Below are 15107 nucleotides of genomic sequence, written 5' to 3'. Positions count from 1 at the left end.
AATTTACTGCTGCCAGTTAGAATAGTAGAATACAAAATGTGCAATTTCGAAATTTGGTTGGGCATCAACAGTTTTTCTCTTGTTAGTACAGTCACGGATAGTCAGTCAATTAGCCCACCATGTCAGCTAACATTTTTTAGATTGCTAAATTAGTTTAGCGTCCAGCTGACCCAACTTGGTTTATGGTCGAATTACCAACAGAGGCCCCATTGATCGTGTTAGTCTGTCTCACTCAGATATTATATTAAAAACTTCAAACAACTGCCCCCACCCGCATCAATGTTGGCCATCCCTGAAATAGGTCTACACAGCATAACAGAAAATACATATTATTCAATAGAACATATTTCATCATAAACAGCATAAATTGTGAATTGGATTTTCAAACAAATTTGTTTTATATTTAGAATGGGCACAGGACATGACACAGAGTCACTACACATCCCAGAATGCAGTCGATGGAGAAGGACAAGATATGATGATCTACAATTCCCACGAGTTGTTAAGATACATGCATGTATGTCATCAATGGTTAGGAAGCGCACAGAGAAACGCTGAAGAACGGGATTGAGTTGATAAAACCGGCGTGGTGTTATCTCTATGGGAATTATAATCAATAATAATGTCCCACATTAAAGCTCCTATTGTTGATACGGAGAGGCGTAGGCGGAGGTCCACGGCTGAAAGTTCAGGTAAGAACAAATCGTAAACGTTCCTTCTATCCATCTCCGCGGTTTCTTTAGCACGCGATATTCGTGCGTTTGCAACAATTGTTGTGTCGTACATAGACACAGCTCTCAAGGTACACTTTGGCATTTGTTTTGTACCTTTCATAGAAGGTTCGACATTTCGAAAAGCCTATATTTGTTCCTTGTCCGTTAGTGTTCAATAGTTAACTTTGATTAAAATCACCTGTGTTGTGTATGGGTAGGCTGCTTTCCTTAGATTTCACAATATTTAGTTTGTGCGGAGGAGCCCCCAAATATATATTTTTTACACTTAATGTATCTAGGATAACCAGGCCTCACAGACTTGTTTATTCACCGTTCCTGTGACGTACATCTGAAAACTGCTTGATAATTTGTTCAGACCCCCAGTATGTCTTTCTGTTCACAGATATTGGAACCAGATTCTGAAAATAGTTTATGGACTCTTATTACCAGAGATTGTAGGCTACGCTGCACTATTACTTAAGGCAGGGTTTCCCAAACCCGGTCCTGGGGCCCCCTGGGTGCACGTTTTGGTGTTTGCCCTACACTACACAGCTGTTTCAAATAACCAACTCATCATAAAGCTTTGATCATTTGAATCAGCTGTATAGTGCTAGGGCAAAAACCAAAATGTGCACCCAGGGGGAGCCCAGGACCGAGTTTGGGAAACCCTGCCTTTTGCTACAGTAGTGGTAAGATTACAACAACATGAGGATAGCTCATTTTAAGACATGTCAACATGAGGAGGAATGCTTTCACTAAATTTGTATTTAATTGAAAATAATATCAATCTGCTTTCCCTCAGATTATGAGAACTGTGAGTCTATTGATTGACTGGCCCATCTCATAATTGAAGTTGCATGAAGACGATGTCACATGTTGAAAAGAATCCCTTCCCTGTTCAGTTAGGAGTCTTGGGACAGTGATGCTCATCTTAAGTCCTGTGGAGATGTGTAAGCTTGGGGAATGTCAGGTCAGGAGAGAGCGCATGTTGGATTTACAAGTGATTGTTGCTCTCTGGATTTTCCATGTATGACCATTTCAAATTCTATGAATTCAACTTAGAAAACGCTGCTTGTCCTTTTTTAAAGACAAGTTGTAAAGTTATCTTGCTCCCCTGTCAAAGTGGTAAACCTCCACAGAGGCATTAAAGAGGCAACATGTGTGTGCATCATCATAGTGCTCGTTAAATCCACTAACATTTGAAATCCATAGATAATGTCATCAGTCTCACCGGTATCACTGCACTGAAGAATTGGGTGTCGCTGCATGTGACTGTCAGGAGCTTTCCGTTAGTCACGCACTGACTTGACGGGTTTAGTGCATTGGTCCTCACAGGTCTCACATGACCTGACCAACTGGGATCCAGAGTTATTCCTGATGAGGAGAAACTCCTGGCTGTAGTTATGCCATATGGATTCTGTTTGTCTATCATTGTTGAGTTTAGTTCTCTGGGGGATACCTACCTCTACTAATAAATGTATAATTTTATTCTGAACGTTTTATGCAAGTTTACCTGCATCTTCTCGGATGTAATTTGTTACCCTACACAAGTTATGTTGATGAATAAACACTTAATGGAGACATTGAAGGGTAGGTTGTTTCATATCAATGTTTGTTCCTCTCTCTCGTTTGTTCCCTCAGATACCCAATGGGACCATGACCCCAGGGTCTACCGCCGTACATCCCAGTGTGACCGACTGTGTGTGGACATTGGCAGTCATGTGGCCGAGACCCCTTCCCCAGATGTCTCCCACCAATACACCCCCAAATGTTTGTCTGCACACAAAGGTGAGGCTACAGCCTGTCCTGGCAACACATACAGTCACAACCAACACTGACTGTTTGTTAAAGTACCCATGATGCTCAGTACAACCGATAGCATTGGTGTAATTTAGTTTTTTGGGCTGGCTAAGCTCTACACGCTTGGGAGAAACAATATTCATGAAATTCTGCTATATCAAATCATATTTAAATGTCCATATGTTAGTGTGTGATACTTCATGGAAGACCTCATCCATTTTTCTTGTCTTATTTTTTCCTCGTCTTGGCCGGACCATTTCATCCATTTGTTTGGCAACTTGGTGTCTGTTCCCTCAGGAGGCACCACTCCATGTCACTATGGGGAAGAGGTTTGGCAGGATGGCTCGAGCTTGAGGACCACCATCCGAGCAGAGAATGAAGTCGAGGCAAACAAACTGGCCAACAACTACAGGGTGGGTGGAGTGTTGGACACAACGGAGTAAAAAAAGCCTGGCAGTTTTTGTCTTCCATGTAAAACAGTTTTCATTTGAATGATTTACAAAATATCTCTTCAATTTGGAAGTGATGGTGTGTCTGTGTCTGGTTGTGTGTGTGCACATGTTCAGTTTGGCTTCAGAAAGTGGAAGAGTCACGTGACTGAGAGGCCCATCGAGGACAGGTCGGACATTGTGAGGGAGCTGTACTCAGAGCTGAACTTTGTCAGACCCCAAGGTTAGTGTCTGTCCTCCTGCTCCTAATTCACTTGCCCCCTGCGGAACCTCTAATATGACGATCATTAGAAAAGGTGCGGGTCGTGTTCAGTAGTCACCAAACGGAGATAACTGCCCCCGAAACGGGGAGATACTATCTGAACATGTCCAATAAGAAATGTTGTTTTTTGTTTTCCGTGGCAACGTTTTTGAAAACATTTAGCTACCATGTGCCCCAATGAACACGACCATGGCTTAATGTGAATCATTTTTTAAATGTTTGAGGGAAAAATACTCAAGATTGCAGTGTTCTATAGATATAGAGTAGAGACTATGTTGTTGAATAGAATACACTTGTTTTATCTCTTTGATTTCAGGTTCATTGATCACTTGTGGAAACATCGCATACTTGATTTTATTTGGATGGTGGATCTCTTTAGCCTACCTCTTGGTCTGTGTCCTAATGTTTCTGACCATCATTGGAGTTCCTTATGGTAGGAACCCCTTTCATCTAATACACACATTTTAATGTTCTTTTAAATAAAATCTGTATTTATTTACGTCGGGATGACAAATCTGAATTTAAATTCTAATATTTTGGGGTCTGGAATGTTATTTCAGGGAAGCTGTGTTGGAAGTTATCATGCTACTTTCTGTGGCCCTTTGGGAAGTCCATACTAAAGGTAACAGTTATGACTGGCTGACTATGCTCTTGTCTTGTTCTCCATTTATTATTGCCTGGTCAGGGTGACGTATAGCCTCGAGGAACCAGCTTGATCCCTGTGTTCATCATTCTCCTTGCTCCTCATACACCGTTACAACAACTAGGTCCAACAACTCAACAATAAATAACTAAAGACTTGAACACCCAGCTATATTCATGGTCTTGTTAGAAGTGTGTGCAATTGTCACCTCAATACTCTCATTCTCTGGGCCCATTTTAATATTGTTATAGTCAAACTGATGCTCCTGATACTATTGCTTAGTGTTTGTTGGAATTTATTAATAAGGTTTAATAATGTATCTCTCCTTCGCTCCCTCCATCCATCACGCTCTCTCCTTCGCTCCCTCCATCCATCACGCTCTCTCCATCCATCACGCTCTCTCCTTCGCTCCCTCCATCCATTACGCTCTCTCCATCCATCACGCTTTCTCCTTCGCTCCCTCCATCCATCACGCTCCCTCCATCCATCACGCTTTCTCCTTTGCTCCCTCCATCCATCACGCTTTCTCCTTCGCTCCCTCCATCCATCACGCTCCCTCCTCCTTTCACCTGGATGTTTAGCCCAGAAGCCTGGTCAGGCGATGCTGTGTGAAGTTCCCTCACTGCGAGGCCATCCCAGAGGAATCTGACTCAAAGGAGGTGAAGGAGTCTACACCCCTGCTCATGCCCCCTTCTGTCCCCATCGAGGTCCCCCCACAACGGACGCGTTACTGGGTGAGTCTTGTCCCCTCACCTATCGCCTCAACCCCTGTGTGGGCTAATATTTTCTCAAATAATATTTATGTCAAGTTATATCGTATGTTGTTTTCCTTATGTGGATTGCGATGGAATGTGTTTAGTTTGTTCAGACTAACAAGACATCAATCTCTAAACTCAATCGGAGTGCCTGATTGGCTGCTCTGTTTTCAAGCTTTTGCCAAGACCATTTCATAACCAGTACTTTTTCACATCTCTCCCCACTATGTCTGTGCACGTGCTTTTGTTTGTGTTTGCATGTGTGTCTGTGCCTGCTTGCTTGCCTGCCTGGTCTCCTGTGCTGTGCCCTGTTGGGTGTAGTGTCGTGTCAGTACCTATGTGTGGTTGTTGCTAGGCTACCCTCTCCTGGGGCTGATCCACAGCCTGGCCTGCTTCCTCTCCTGGATCCTGGTCTTCACCATCCCTGTGGCCAAGATGAATGCCCGCACCCTGGCCATCATCCTCCTCATGCCCCCTGAGGACGTCCACATCCACCGGCTGAAAAAGGTGGACGAGCTCATCAAGATCTTCCCCTTCCATGTGGTGTTGACATTATCACAGCCTCTGAACTAGTTACCACTTTAATCCAACCCATTAACTTGGCCCTGTGGATTTCAAATAATGGCAGTGTTTTTTAGAGGAATCCTTTTCCTAGATTTGGAAATGTATAATTTGACGATTGCTTTGCTATGTTTTTCTGTCTCTTTTGCAGCCGCAAGGGTGTGATAGCCAAGTGCTTCTCTGTTGCTACCACGCCTTCAACTGGTACTACTACAAATACACCTTGGACGGAATCAATGTGTTCGCTGTCAGTATCCTTTAACAGACCATTATGGTTGTGATTATCTATCACCTGATTCATTCCAGGGAACTGGTGGGGGCGTTCCAGGTCGTCTTTATACAGTCACACGGCTTAGATGATCAGACCTGGAGAAGTGTTTTGTGTCCTAGGAACCACATTCATTTGCTATAGAGATATTATGAGTTGGGCAGCCTGACGACAAAAAAGATTACCTAGAACACAACCAAGGACCTAATGGAATGACCTGCAAGTTGCACTTTTTTCCCTTGCCCAGCAGTGGTCATAATTTCTGCTTAGTGGTTCTTTACAGTGCATCACCACTTTGTTGAAAGCAGACAATCAGCAGGTTTGAGGGAATCGGTTTAAGCAAAAAGAGGTATAAAATCATTAATTTGGTTCACACAATGAGTCGTTTTTTAGGATGCAAGGTTATTTATAGATCTGTGATTCTGCAATGTAGTTGATATCCAACACAGCACTGTAGACTTTCCACTGGCGCTCCTTAAAGCAGTGTGTCCACCCAGACCTGCTGCCCCTGGTCATCACAACCCTGGTGGTCGGCTACGTGGACACAGAGAACCAGTTTGTCAGCTCGGAGGCCAAGTTCGCCGCTGCCGTCAGCTCCATCATCCCACTGTCTTATTATATCGGCATGGGCATCGCCAGGTAAGACCCCCCCCACCCCCAGTCTGCTCTGCCAACATGAACAAAGTACCAGAACCACAGTAAGAGGCTAGCTTAGAGTCAAATTGTTCTCATTATTTTGAACAGATGTTAAGTCCACATGTAGAGTTTATATGATTCACTTTTTTGTCCGGTTGTGTAATGATAGTGAACCAAAAGTGACAGTGGTTGATGAGTCGGAACGTTTGTGGATGTAATGACGTGCTTGTGCTCCGCCGAGGCCCTCTGAATAGAATCACCCCTGAGGCTGGTTGATAGTTAAATTTGGTGGTGGTAAAATTCTGTGTTAGTAGTTCAAATGGTGCATCTCTCTGCAGTATCTCAGCCCAGAGTAACACGCTGTCGCTCTCTCTGCAGTGTCTCAGCCCAGAGTAACACGCTGTCTGTCTCTGCAGTATCTCAGCCCAGAGTAACACGCTGTCTCTCTCTCTGCAGTGTCTCAGCCCAGAGTAACACGCTGTCTGTCTCTGCAGTATCTCAGCCCAGAGTAACACGCTGTCTCGCTCTCTGCAGTATCTCAGCCCAGAGTAACACGCTGTCTCTCTGCAGTTTCTCAGCCCAGAGTAACATGCTGTCTGTCTCTGCAGTATCTCAGCCCAGAGTAACACGCTGTCGCTCTCTGCAGTATCTCAGCCCAGAGTAACACGCTGTCGCTCTCTGCAGTATCTCAGCCCAGAGTAACACGCTGTCTGTCTCTGCAGTATCTCAGCCCAGAGTAACACGCTGTCTGTCTCTGCAGTATCTCAGCCCAGAGTAACACGCTGTCTGTCTCTGCAGTATCTCAGCCCAGAGTAACATGCTGTCTGTCTCTGCAGTATCTCAGCCCAGAGTAACACGCTGTCTGTCTCTGCAGTATCTCAGCCCAGAGTAACACGCTGTCTGTCTCTGCAGTATCTCAGCCCAGAGTAACACGCTGTCTCTCTCTACAGTATCTCAGCCCAGAGTAACACGCTGTCTCTCTCTGCAGTATCTCAGTCCAGAGTAACGCGCTGTCTGTCTCTGCAGTATCTCAGCCCAGAGTAACACGCTGTCTGTCTCTACAGTATCTCAGCCCAGAGTAACTTTGCGGTGGGAGCAGTGGTTAACGCCACGTTTGGCTCCATCACAGAGATGACCTTCTACATCACTGCCCTGTTGAGGGGTCACAAGGCCGGCACCAAGTGCTATGAGGAGATTGTCAAGGCTGCTCTCACTGGAACCCTGCTGGGCTGTATTCTCTTTATCCCAGTGAGTGGCACCTAGACACACACAGGCATCTCACTGATATACACGAAAACATTACCCTCAGACTGACACACAAACATTTCCTCAACAAAAATAGTGACTACAATATTACTCAAACACTTACTTTTCAGTGGCAATTGATGAGACTACAACTGACTAAATAGACCCATAAAACTAGGCGACTCTTTCTTCCCTGTAGCTAACCAGTCACCAGATAGATACCCCTTGCCTGGTTAAAAAACACAAGATGCTTCATGAAATGTAAAAACAGTAGCAGCTTTAAGTTGAATAGTAGAACAACAGTCTAGCTATGTTTTTCTCTCCCTTGTGTATAGAATTGTTTTTGAATTTGTAGACTCGCTCAACCCTTTGCACTTTCCCCACTGCATTTCATAGCCCGGTTATGTAGCCAACATACTAGCCACTTCTCCTTATATTCTTCAGAGAAAATGGTTTGATTCTAGCCCTTACCGTTAAAAAGACATGACCCATAATACCGTCGCTACACATTTTACATGTATAAATCATATCGCGGACCGTTCTAAAACGAGGCTACTTGCAGACGGGACTTAACCATTTTGTTTAGGCTACATCTTGTTCAGTCATGTTACCTCATTAGTTAGCTATAGCCAACCACCTGGGGCACGTTCAGCAGGATGCAACATTTTGGAACGTTCAGATAGAAATATGCTATGTAGAACAAACATGCCTCACTGACATAAGGGATAATAATGTTGGCTCTATTCATGGTAATTTTTTTTAAATCTGCAATGTTTTCAACTGAATGTGGCCCTGGTAACATTACCAGTATGCAAACATTTGGTGGCACAGAAAGGAAAATGGATAGCAAACCATTTGAGGAAATCCCTCTTGCCGCTACTCTATATCTGACGGGTTAAATAAAGTTATTTTGACTTAATGTGGACCCAGCACTTGGACCAGAACTCAAACACGGGGACTGGGATTTCAGCCATAAGAGACTCTGACTTTCACTTGGCCTTGAGCACAGGGGACTTGTGACTGGAGGTTTAGTGACTGGACTACATCATGTCTCCTGTCTACCCAGGGTATCAGCATGATCATCGGGGGCTTTAAACACAGGGAGCAGAGGTTCAACAGCCGCTCTGCAGGGGTCAGCTCAGCACTGCTCTTCATATCAGTAGGAGGTAAGAGCATGAACACACATGCACAGATACACACAAACATATGTAAGCACACACAAAGAAACACGTGTGCACACAGGCAAGTCCCTCGAGATATACAGTCTGACTCTGTAAAGCCAGTTGGGTTCTCAGTACATCGCGCCGAGATGTACTCTCCGGGAAGCAGAAGGGTGGAGGTATATGTTTTATGATTAACGACTTATGGTGTAACATACAGGAACTCAAGTCCTTCTGTTCACCCAACCTAGAATATCTCACAATCAAATGCTATCTCCCAAAATAGTTTTCGTCAATAATAGCCACAGCGGTCTACATCTCCCCTCAAGCCCGATACCACGATGGCCCTCAAAGAACTTCACTGGACTTTATGCAAACTGGAAACCACATATCCTGAGGCTGCATTTATTGTAGCTGGGGATTTTAACAAAGCAAATTTGAGGAAAAGGCTCCCGAAATTCAATCAACATATTGATTGTTGTACTCACGCTGCTAAAACCCTCAACCATTGTTATACTACCTTCCAGAATGCATATAAGGCCCTCCATTCAGCAAATCAGACAACGATTCCATCTTGCTCCTCTCCTCCTATAGGCAGAAACTCAAACAGGGAGCACCCGTGGTAATGACTATTCAATGCTGGTCTGACCAATCGAAATCCACGCTTCAAGATTGTTTTGATCACGAGGACTGGGATATGTTCAGAGTAGCTTCAGAAAAGAATATCGACACATATACCGATACGGTGAATGAGTTTATCAGGAAGTGCATAGGAGATGTTGTACCCACTGTGACTATTAAAACCTACCCCAACCAGAAACCGTGGCTAGAGAGGAGCATTCGCTCAAAACTGAAAGTGCGAACCACTGCATTTAACCAGGGCAAGAAGACTGGGAATATGGAGGAATACAAACAGTGTAGTTATTCCCTCCGCCAAGCAATCAAGCAGGCTAAATGTCGGTATAGGGACAAAGTTAAGTCCCAGTTCAACGGCCCCGACACAACATATGTGACAGGGTCTATAGACCATCACGGATTCTAAAAGGAAAATTAGCCACGCCGCGGACACCATTGTCTTGCTTCCGGACAGGCTGAACACCTTTGCTCGCTTTGAGGATAATACAGTACCACCGACGCGGCCCGCTATCAAGGACTGTGGGCTCTCCTTTTCTGTGGCTAACGTGTGTAAGACATTTAAGCGTGTTAACCCTCGCAAGGCTGCCGGCCCAGATGGTATCTCTAGCTGCGTCCTCAGAGCATGTGCTCTAGCTGCGTCCTCAGAGCATGTGCTCTAGCTGCGTCCTCATAGCATGTTAATAATGTCCCATTTACAGATGTATTCAATATTTTCCTATCCCAGTCTGTTGTCCCCACATGCTTCAAGATTGCCACCATTGTCTCTGTACCTAAGAAAGCAAAGGAAATTTAACTAAATGACTATCGCCCTATGGCACTCACCTCTGTCATCATGAAGTGCTTTGAGAGACTAGTCAAGGATCATGTCACCTCTACCTTACCTGCCACCCTAGACCCACTACAACTTGCTTACTGCCCCAATAGGTCCACAGATGACGCAATCGCCTGCACCCTGTCCTGTCCAATCTGGAGCTATGCATACCTATGTAAGAATGCTGTTCATTGACTATAGCTCAGCATTCAACCCCATAGTACCCTTCAAGCTCGAGGCCCTGGGTCTGAGCCCCGCCCTGTGCAACTGGGTCCTGGACTTCCTGACGGGTCGCCCCCCCGGGGCCCCACAAGGGTGCGTGCTCAGCCCCCTCCTGTACTCCCTGTTCACCCACGACTGCATGGCCATGCATGCCTCCAACTCAATCAAGTTTGCGGACGACACTACAGTGGTAGGCTTGATTACCAACAACGATGAGACAGCCTACAGGGAGGAGGTGAGGGCTCTGGGAGGGTGGTGCCAGGAAAATAACCTCACTCAATGTCAACAAAAATGAGATTATGTAGCACCCCGCTATCCACATCGATGGGACCGCAGTGAAGAAGGTGGAAAGCTTCAAGTTCCTCGGCGTACACATCACTGACAAACTGAAATGGTCCACTCACACAGACGGTGTGTGGTGAAGGCAGCGCAAGAGTGCCTCTTCAACCTCAGGAGGCTAAAGAAATTTGGCGTAACACCTAAAACCCTCTCAAACTTTTACAAATGCACATTCAAGAGCATTCTGTCGGGCTGTATCACCGCCTGGTACGGCAACTGCACCGCCTACAACCGCAAAGCTCTCCAGAGGGTGGTGCGGTCTGCCCAACGCATTACCGGGGGCAAACTTCCTGCCCTCCTGGACACCTACAGCACTAATGCCGTAGGGATGCAAAAACGATCATCAAGGACATCAACCACCCGAGCCACTGTCTGTTCACCCCGCTATCATCCAGAAGGGGAGGTCAGTACAGGTGCATCAAAGCTGGGACTGGGAGACTAACTGTTTTTCAATCTCAAGGCCATCGGACTGCTAAACAGCCATCACTAGCACATCAGAGGCGGCTGCCTATAGACATAGATTAGGAATCACTGGTCACTTTAAGGAAATGAAACTCTAGGCACTTTAATAATGTCTCCGTATCTTGCATTACTCATCTCATATGTGTAAACTGTACTCTATACTATTCTACGGTATCTTAGTCACTTTAATTGTGTGTAAATATTGCATCTCCCATCTCATATGAATATACTGTATTCTATACTATGCCACTATCTTAGTCCAATGCTGCTCTGACATATGTATGTATGTATGTGTGTATATATATAATCCATTCCATACTTAGATTTACGTGTATTTTGGGTATATGTTGTGAAACTGTTAATATTACTGCACTATCGGAGCTAGAAGCACAAGCATTTCGCTACACCCGCAATAACATCTGCTAAACACGTGTATGTGACCGATAAAATGTGATTTGAAGTCTGAACACACACGCACATCTACGAACAAGTTCACACACTTTGTTCTGTCCCGCAGGCGTATTTGCCCCAACCCTGTTCTCCAAGGCCTACGGTAGCCTGGTGTGTGCGGGCTGCTCCAGCTCTCAAGCCAACACCAGCGGGCCCTTTACCTGTATGGACTGCCACTATGACATGGTTAGTACCTACATCTCCTGTTCGCCTGCTGCATCATCATTATGAACTATTACATTGACTGTGCTGCTGTGACGCGTCTCTGGGTCAAATAATACTTGAACTGCACTTGATTGAGCTTATCTGGCGCAATGGAACCAATGACCCAGTGGCCAGAAGGGGTAACCCTAACCCATCCATCTGGTATTCCAGACAGGCTTCTTTCAAGTATTTGATTGAAAACCAGTATGATTTGAAGCCACGTCTGTAGTGTCGTGACTACTGTGGAAGTGTGTTATGATGATGTTGTGAGGGGTGTTTGTGGGTAGCCCCAAATGCTTAAGCATGTATTAAACTAAAGCCATACTATGTTTCTCAACAGAGTGGAAGTAACGAACCCTTATATCTCAGACATATTGAGTAAGTTCCAATAAAACACCCATTCTGTCCCATGGTTTGTTGGTGTTACCAGTCAGTAGGTCTGCTGCGCTGTAGTTACTTGCTGTATGGCTTGTTTTCCAGGCCTCTGGTATACACCATCTCCGTGTTGCTGCCCTCCGCCTACCTGATTGGCCTCATCTTCACCCTGAAGACCCACTCCCACATCTACGACATCCAAGTCAGTGACGTGCACGACCACCACCAGGGTCAGTGCCCACCGGGGGGCGCCAGCGGTGAGCCCACCAACCACAAACGCTTTTCCCCATGAGTTCTAAAGTGTTGTGGTGTTGTGGTTATATAGTAGACAGGAACTGGAATGTGTGATACTTCATTGTATTGGTTTCTAATGTTTGTTTGTGTGTGTGTAGGTGGTCACGGTACTGTCCACTGGTCCAGGTTGAGGGCTCTGTCTGTGCTGATCATGGCCACGCTGCTAATGGCTGCCTGTGCCGACCTCACCACGGAGCACATCAAACCCATCCTCGACCACTCCGCCATCTCCCAGGTACGCCCACACCTGAGTCATGTTCATTAGGCCACAGCGTAGAAAAATGTTGTGCAACAGAAAATAAACATTCGCTTTTCTTATTGGATAGGTTCAGATGGTACGTCCCCGTTTCACTCCATTCTAAACCTCTTGTTTCCTTTTCATGCCTATTGACCAACTGAGACCAAACCCAGGGGAATATAATATAAAATGTGTTTTAATTGGGTAGAAAATGTCTCTGGAAAGCTCATTATTGAAAGCCGCTGTCATTTTATAAAACTGAATTTTACACGCATGATGCGACCTGCTGTTCAGGATAAGCATAAGGATAGCCAAACAACTTTTAAAATGTGTTATGTCCTGACTATGTAAAGGCTAGTGCAATATGTCACTGTCTGTCATTGATTTCTGCAGTATTTCATCGGCGTGACCGTGTTGGCGATGGTGCCGGAAATTCCCGAGATCTTCAACGGAATCCAGTTTGCCCTGCAGAATAACATCAGCCTCAGGTAAGCCACTATCAAGCTCGGATACTGCGTTTTCACTCTCCTGATGGATCTTGTCTCGTCATGCATAACCTAGTATCTCTAGACAGACCGGTTGCCTCCCGCAATGTACCAATGTTCAAGCATACACTGTACGTAGGGGCAGCAGGTAGCCTAGTGGTTAGAGCATTGGGTCAGTAACCGAAAGGTTGCTAGATCAAATCCCCGAGCTGACAAGGTAAAAATCCGTTCTTCTCCTGAACAAAGCAGTTATCCCACTGTTCCGAGGACGTCATTATAAATAAGAATGTGTTCTTAACTGACTTGCCAAGTTAAATAAAACCTAAACCAACGTCAGTTTGGCAGAGCGGAAAGGGTGGAGTTGAGCACCGGGAAATCCGTCCAGAACCCTGCCGTAAACATTTCTGGTAGCTAGCTTGATGGAGCTTGTGAAAGATATTTTACACTCCCGATGAGTGTATTTCTCCAGTGACTAGTAGCATTACAAGCTGACAACGACCACTGACTGGCTGTCCGCCTCTGTCATGTTTCCAAGCCCCACCTACCCAAACTCATCATTTGTTGAGAGACTTGTCTGTCTGAAGATCACCCTTATCGAATTGGCCATGAAAATCTGACATGATTCCCAGAGCAATGCTGTTGCCCCCCTAGGCCTGGGGTTTCTGAGAACTGTAACCTGACATTGATTTGTCTGCAGCTTGGAGGTGGGAAACTGCATAGCAGTGCAAGTCTGCATGATTCAGATTCCCTTACTCATCTTGTTCAACACTTTTTATGTAAGTCATTTTAAATCTTTATCTGCATTGTGATTAATTGCATCAGACGTGCACTTTATCAATATAATTGTCAGTATCTCACTTGTTTCTGTACATAAAGCATCAGGTTTTGATCGTAGACTGTAGTGGTCAGAGTTGATCTCATTAAACAGGATTCCATCTCTTTTCCAGGATGTGGGATTCGTGCTCCTGTTCAGTGACTTGCATCTTTGGGCCAGCATCTTTAGTGTGATTGTGGTCAACTACATTTTCATGGATGGCAAGTCTGACTACTTTCAGGGTAAGTTGTTGTGCTTGGTTCGAGTTGCTATGCCGGATATCACGGATTAGAATGAATTCCGAACCTCTGTTTCCTTTCCAGGGACTGCTTTGGTGGTGGTTTACCTCATTCTACTGGCGTTGTACTTTTTCGCCCCATCACCCCACGCCTGTTGAGCTGCTCTGCAAAGAACAAACTTCAACTCCTAGAGTCCTTTCAGTCACTATTTACAGGAGCTGCTTTGTTTGTGTTAACTATTTCGATGCCATGTCATATTCATAAGGGCTCGCAGCGGGAACTCCAGGTAGTCCCTCTCTGTTGCAATCTGTTTTCTTCCTTTTGTGCCTAATGAACATGACCCAGTTCTGGGCATCAATGGCCCTTTACCTTTGGAATTATTTGCATTATGACTTCCAAATTAACATTCCTATACTGCACATCCGGGGTGTATGTGAACTATATGTAGGAGATGTGTTTTCAGTAGGAGTTTGGTAGATTAAAATGCATATGTTAAAGCAGGGTATGTTAATATTGAATTTATAAAGTGGTCACAATTGTGCTTCACATTCATTGGCCTTTGGTTATTAAGCTGGATTCATATGGACCAAAAACATCTACACATGGTGTAATGCTAGGATTTGTATGGACCAAAAACATCTACACATGGTGTAATGCTAGGATTTGTATGGACCAAAAACATCTACACATGGTGTAATGCTAGGATTTGTATGGACCAAAAACATCTACACATGGTGTAATGCTAGGATTTGTATGGACCAAAAACATCTACACATGGTGTAATGCTAGGATTTGTATGGACCAAAAACATCTACACATGGTGTAATGCTAGGATTTGTATGGGGAAAAGTACACATTTACTGCCACTTTCTTGACCTTCCTGTTCTGTTTTCTATTCTTGTGATTTTATTTTTTGCAAAGTATTGCATTGGATAAGGTGCAGCCAGGTCTATTTCAACAAGGTATTGTACCTGAGCAGGCAGGTAAACAACCTTCCACACAGCTCTCTCTGTAAAGGAATGGTATCTAGTCATAAGCAAGGGCAT

General features: G+C 44.8%; 1 protein-coding gene across 2 annotated transcripts; it reads left to right on the top strand.

Annotated features, from left to right (window-relative positions):
• The first annotated feature begins 425 nt into the window (after positions 1–425).
• On the top strand, positions 426–14643 carry LOC110490790 (low affinity vacuolar monovalent cation/H(+) antiporter-like). 2 transcript variants are annotated; one of them, XM_036945098.1, is made up of 20 exons: positions 426–692; positions 2355–2501; positions 2811–2926; positions 3080–3185; positions 3541–3657; positions 3785–3846; positions 4449–4601; positions 4944–5129; positions 5335–5434; positions 5949–6090; positions 7152–7335; positions 8399–8498; positions 11480–11598; positions 11957–11994; positions 12097–12248; positions 12384–12520; positions 12917–13011; positions 13706–13784; positions 13956–14064; positions 14146–14643. In XM_036945098.1, the coding sequence occupies exons 1-20, from the start codon at positions 623–625 to the stop codon at positions 14217–14219; spliced, it is 2286 nt and encodes a 761-aa protein (XP_036800993.1). In that variant the 5' UTR covers positions 426–622; the 3' UTR covers positions 14220–14643. The 2 variants fall into 2 exon arrangements, with proteins under 2 accessions (XP_036800993.1, XP_036800994.1); XM_036945099.1 differs by lacking the exon at positions 426–692 and adding an exon at positions 1522–1663.
• Positions 14644–15107: the final 464 nt, after the last annotated feature.

This window comes from Oncorhynchus mykiss, chromosome 15, assembly GCF_013265735.2.
Source record: "Oncorhynchus mykiss isolate Arlee chromosome 15, USDA_OmykA_1.1, whole genome shotgun sequence".
Lineage (NCBI taxonomy): Eukaryota > Metazoa > Chordata > Actinopteri > Salmoniformes > Salmonidae > Oncorhynchus > Oncorhynchus mykiss.
The sequence above is the reverse complement of the archived record's forward strand: the minus strand, read 5'-3'. Positions and strand labels throughout refer to the sequence as shown.

What these genes read in the sequence shown, in the direction of transcription:
- LOC110490790 (XM_036945098.1), top strand. Translation starts at nt 623, where the DNA reads ATGTCCCACATTAAAGCTCCTATTGTTGATACGGAGAGGCGTAGGCGG. An exon ending in GTCCACGGCTGAAAGTTCAG is followed by an intron (nt 693 to 2,354) that starts GTAAGAACAAAT and finishes TTGTTCCCTCAG; the next exon opens with ATACCCAATGGGACCATGAC. An exon ending in CAGAATAACATCAGCCTCAG is followed by an intron (nt 13,012 to 13,705) that starts GTAAGCCACTAT and finishes ATTTGTCTGCAG; the next exon opens with CTTGGAGGTGGGAAACTGCA.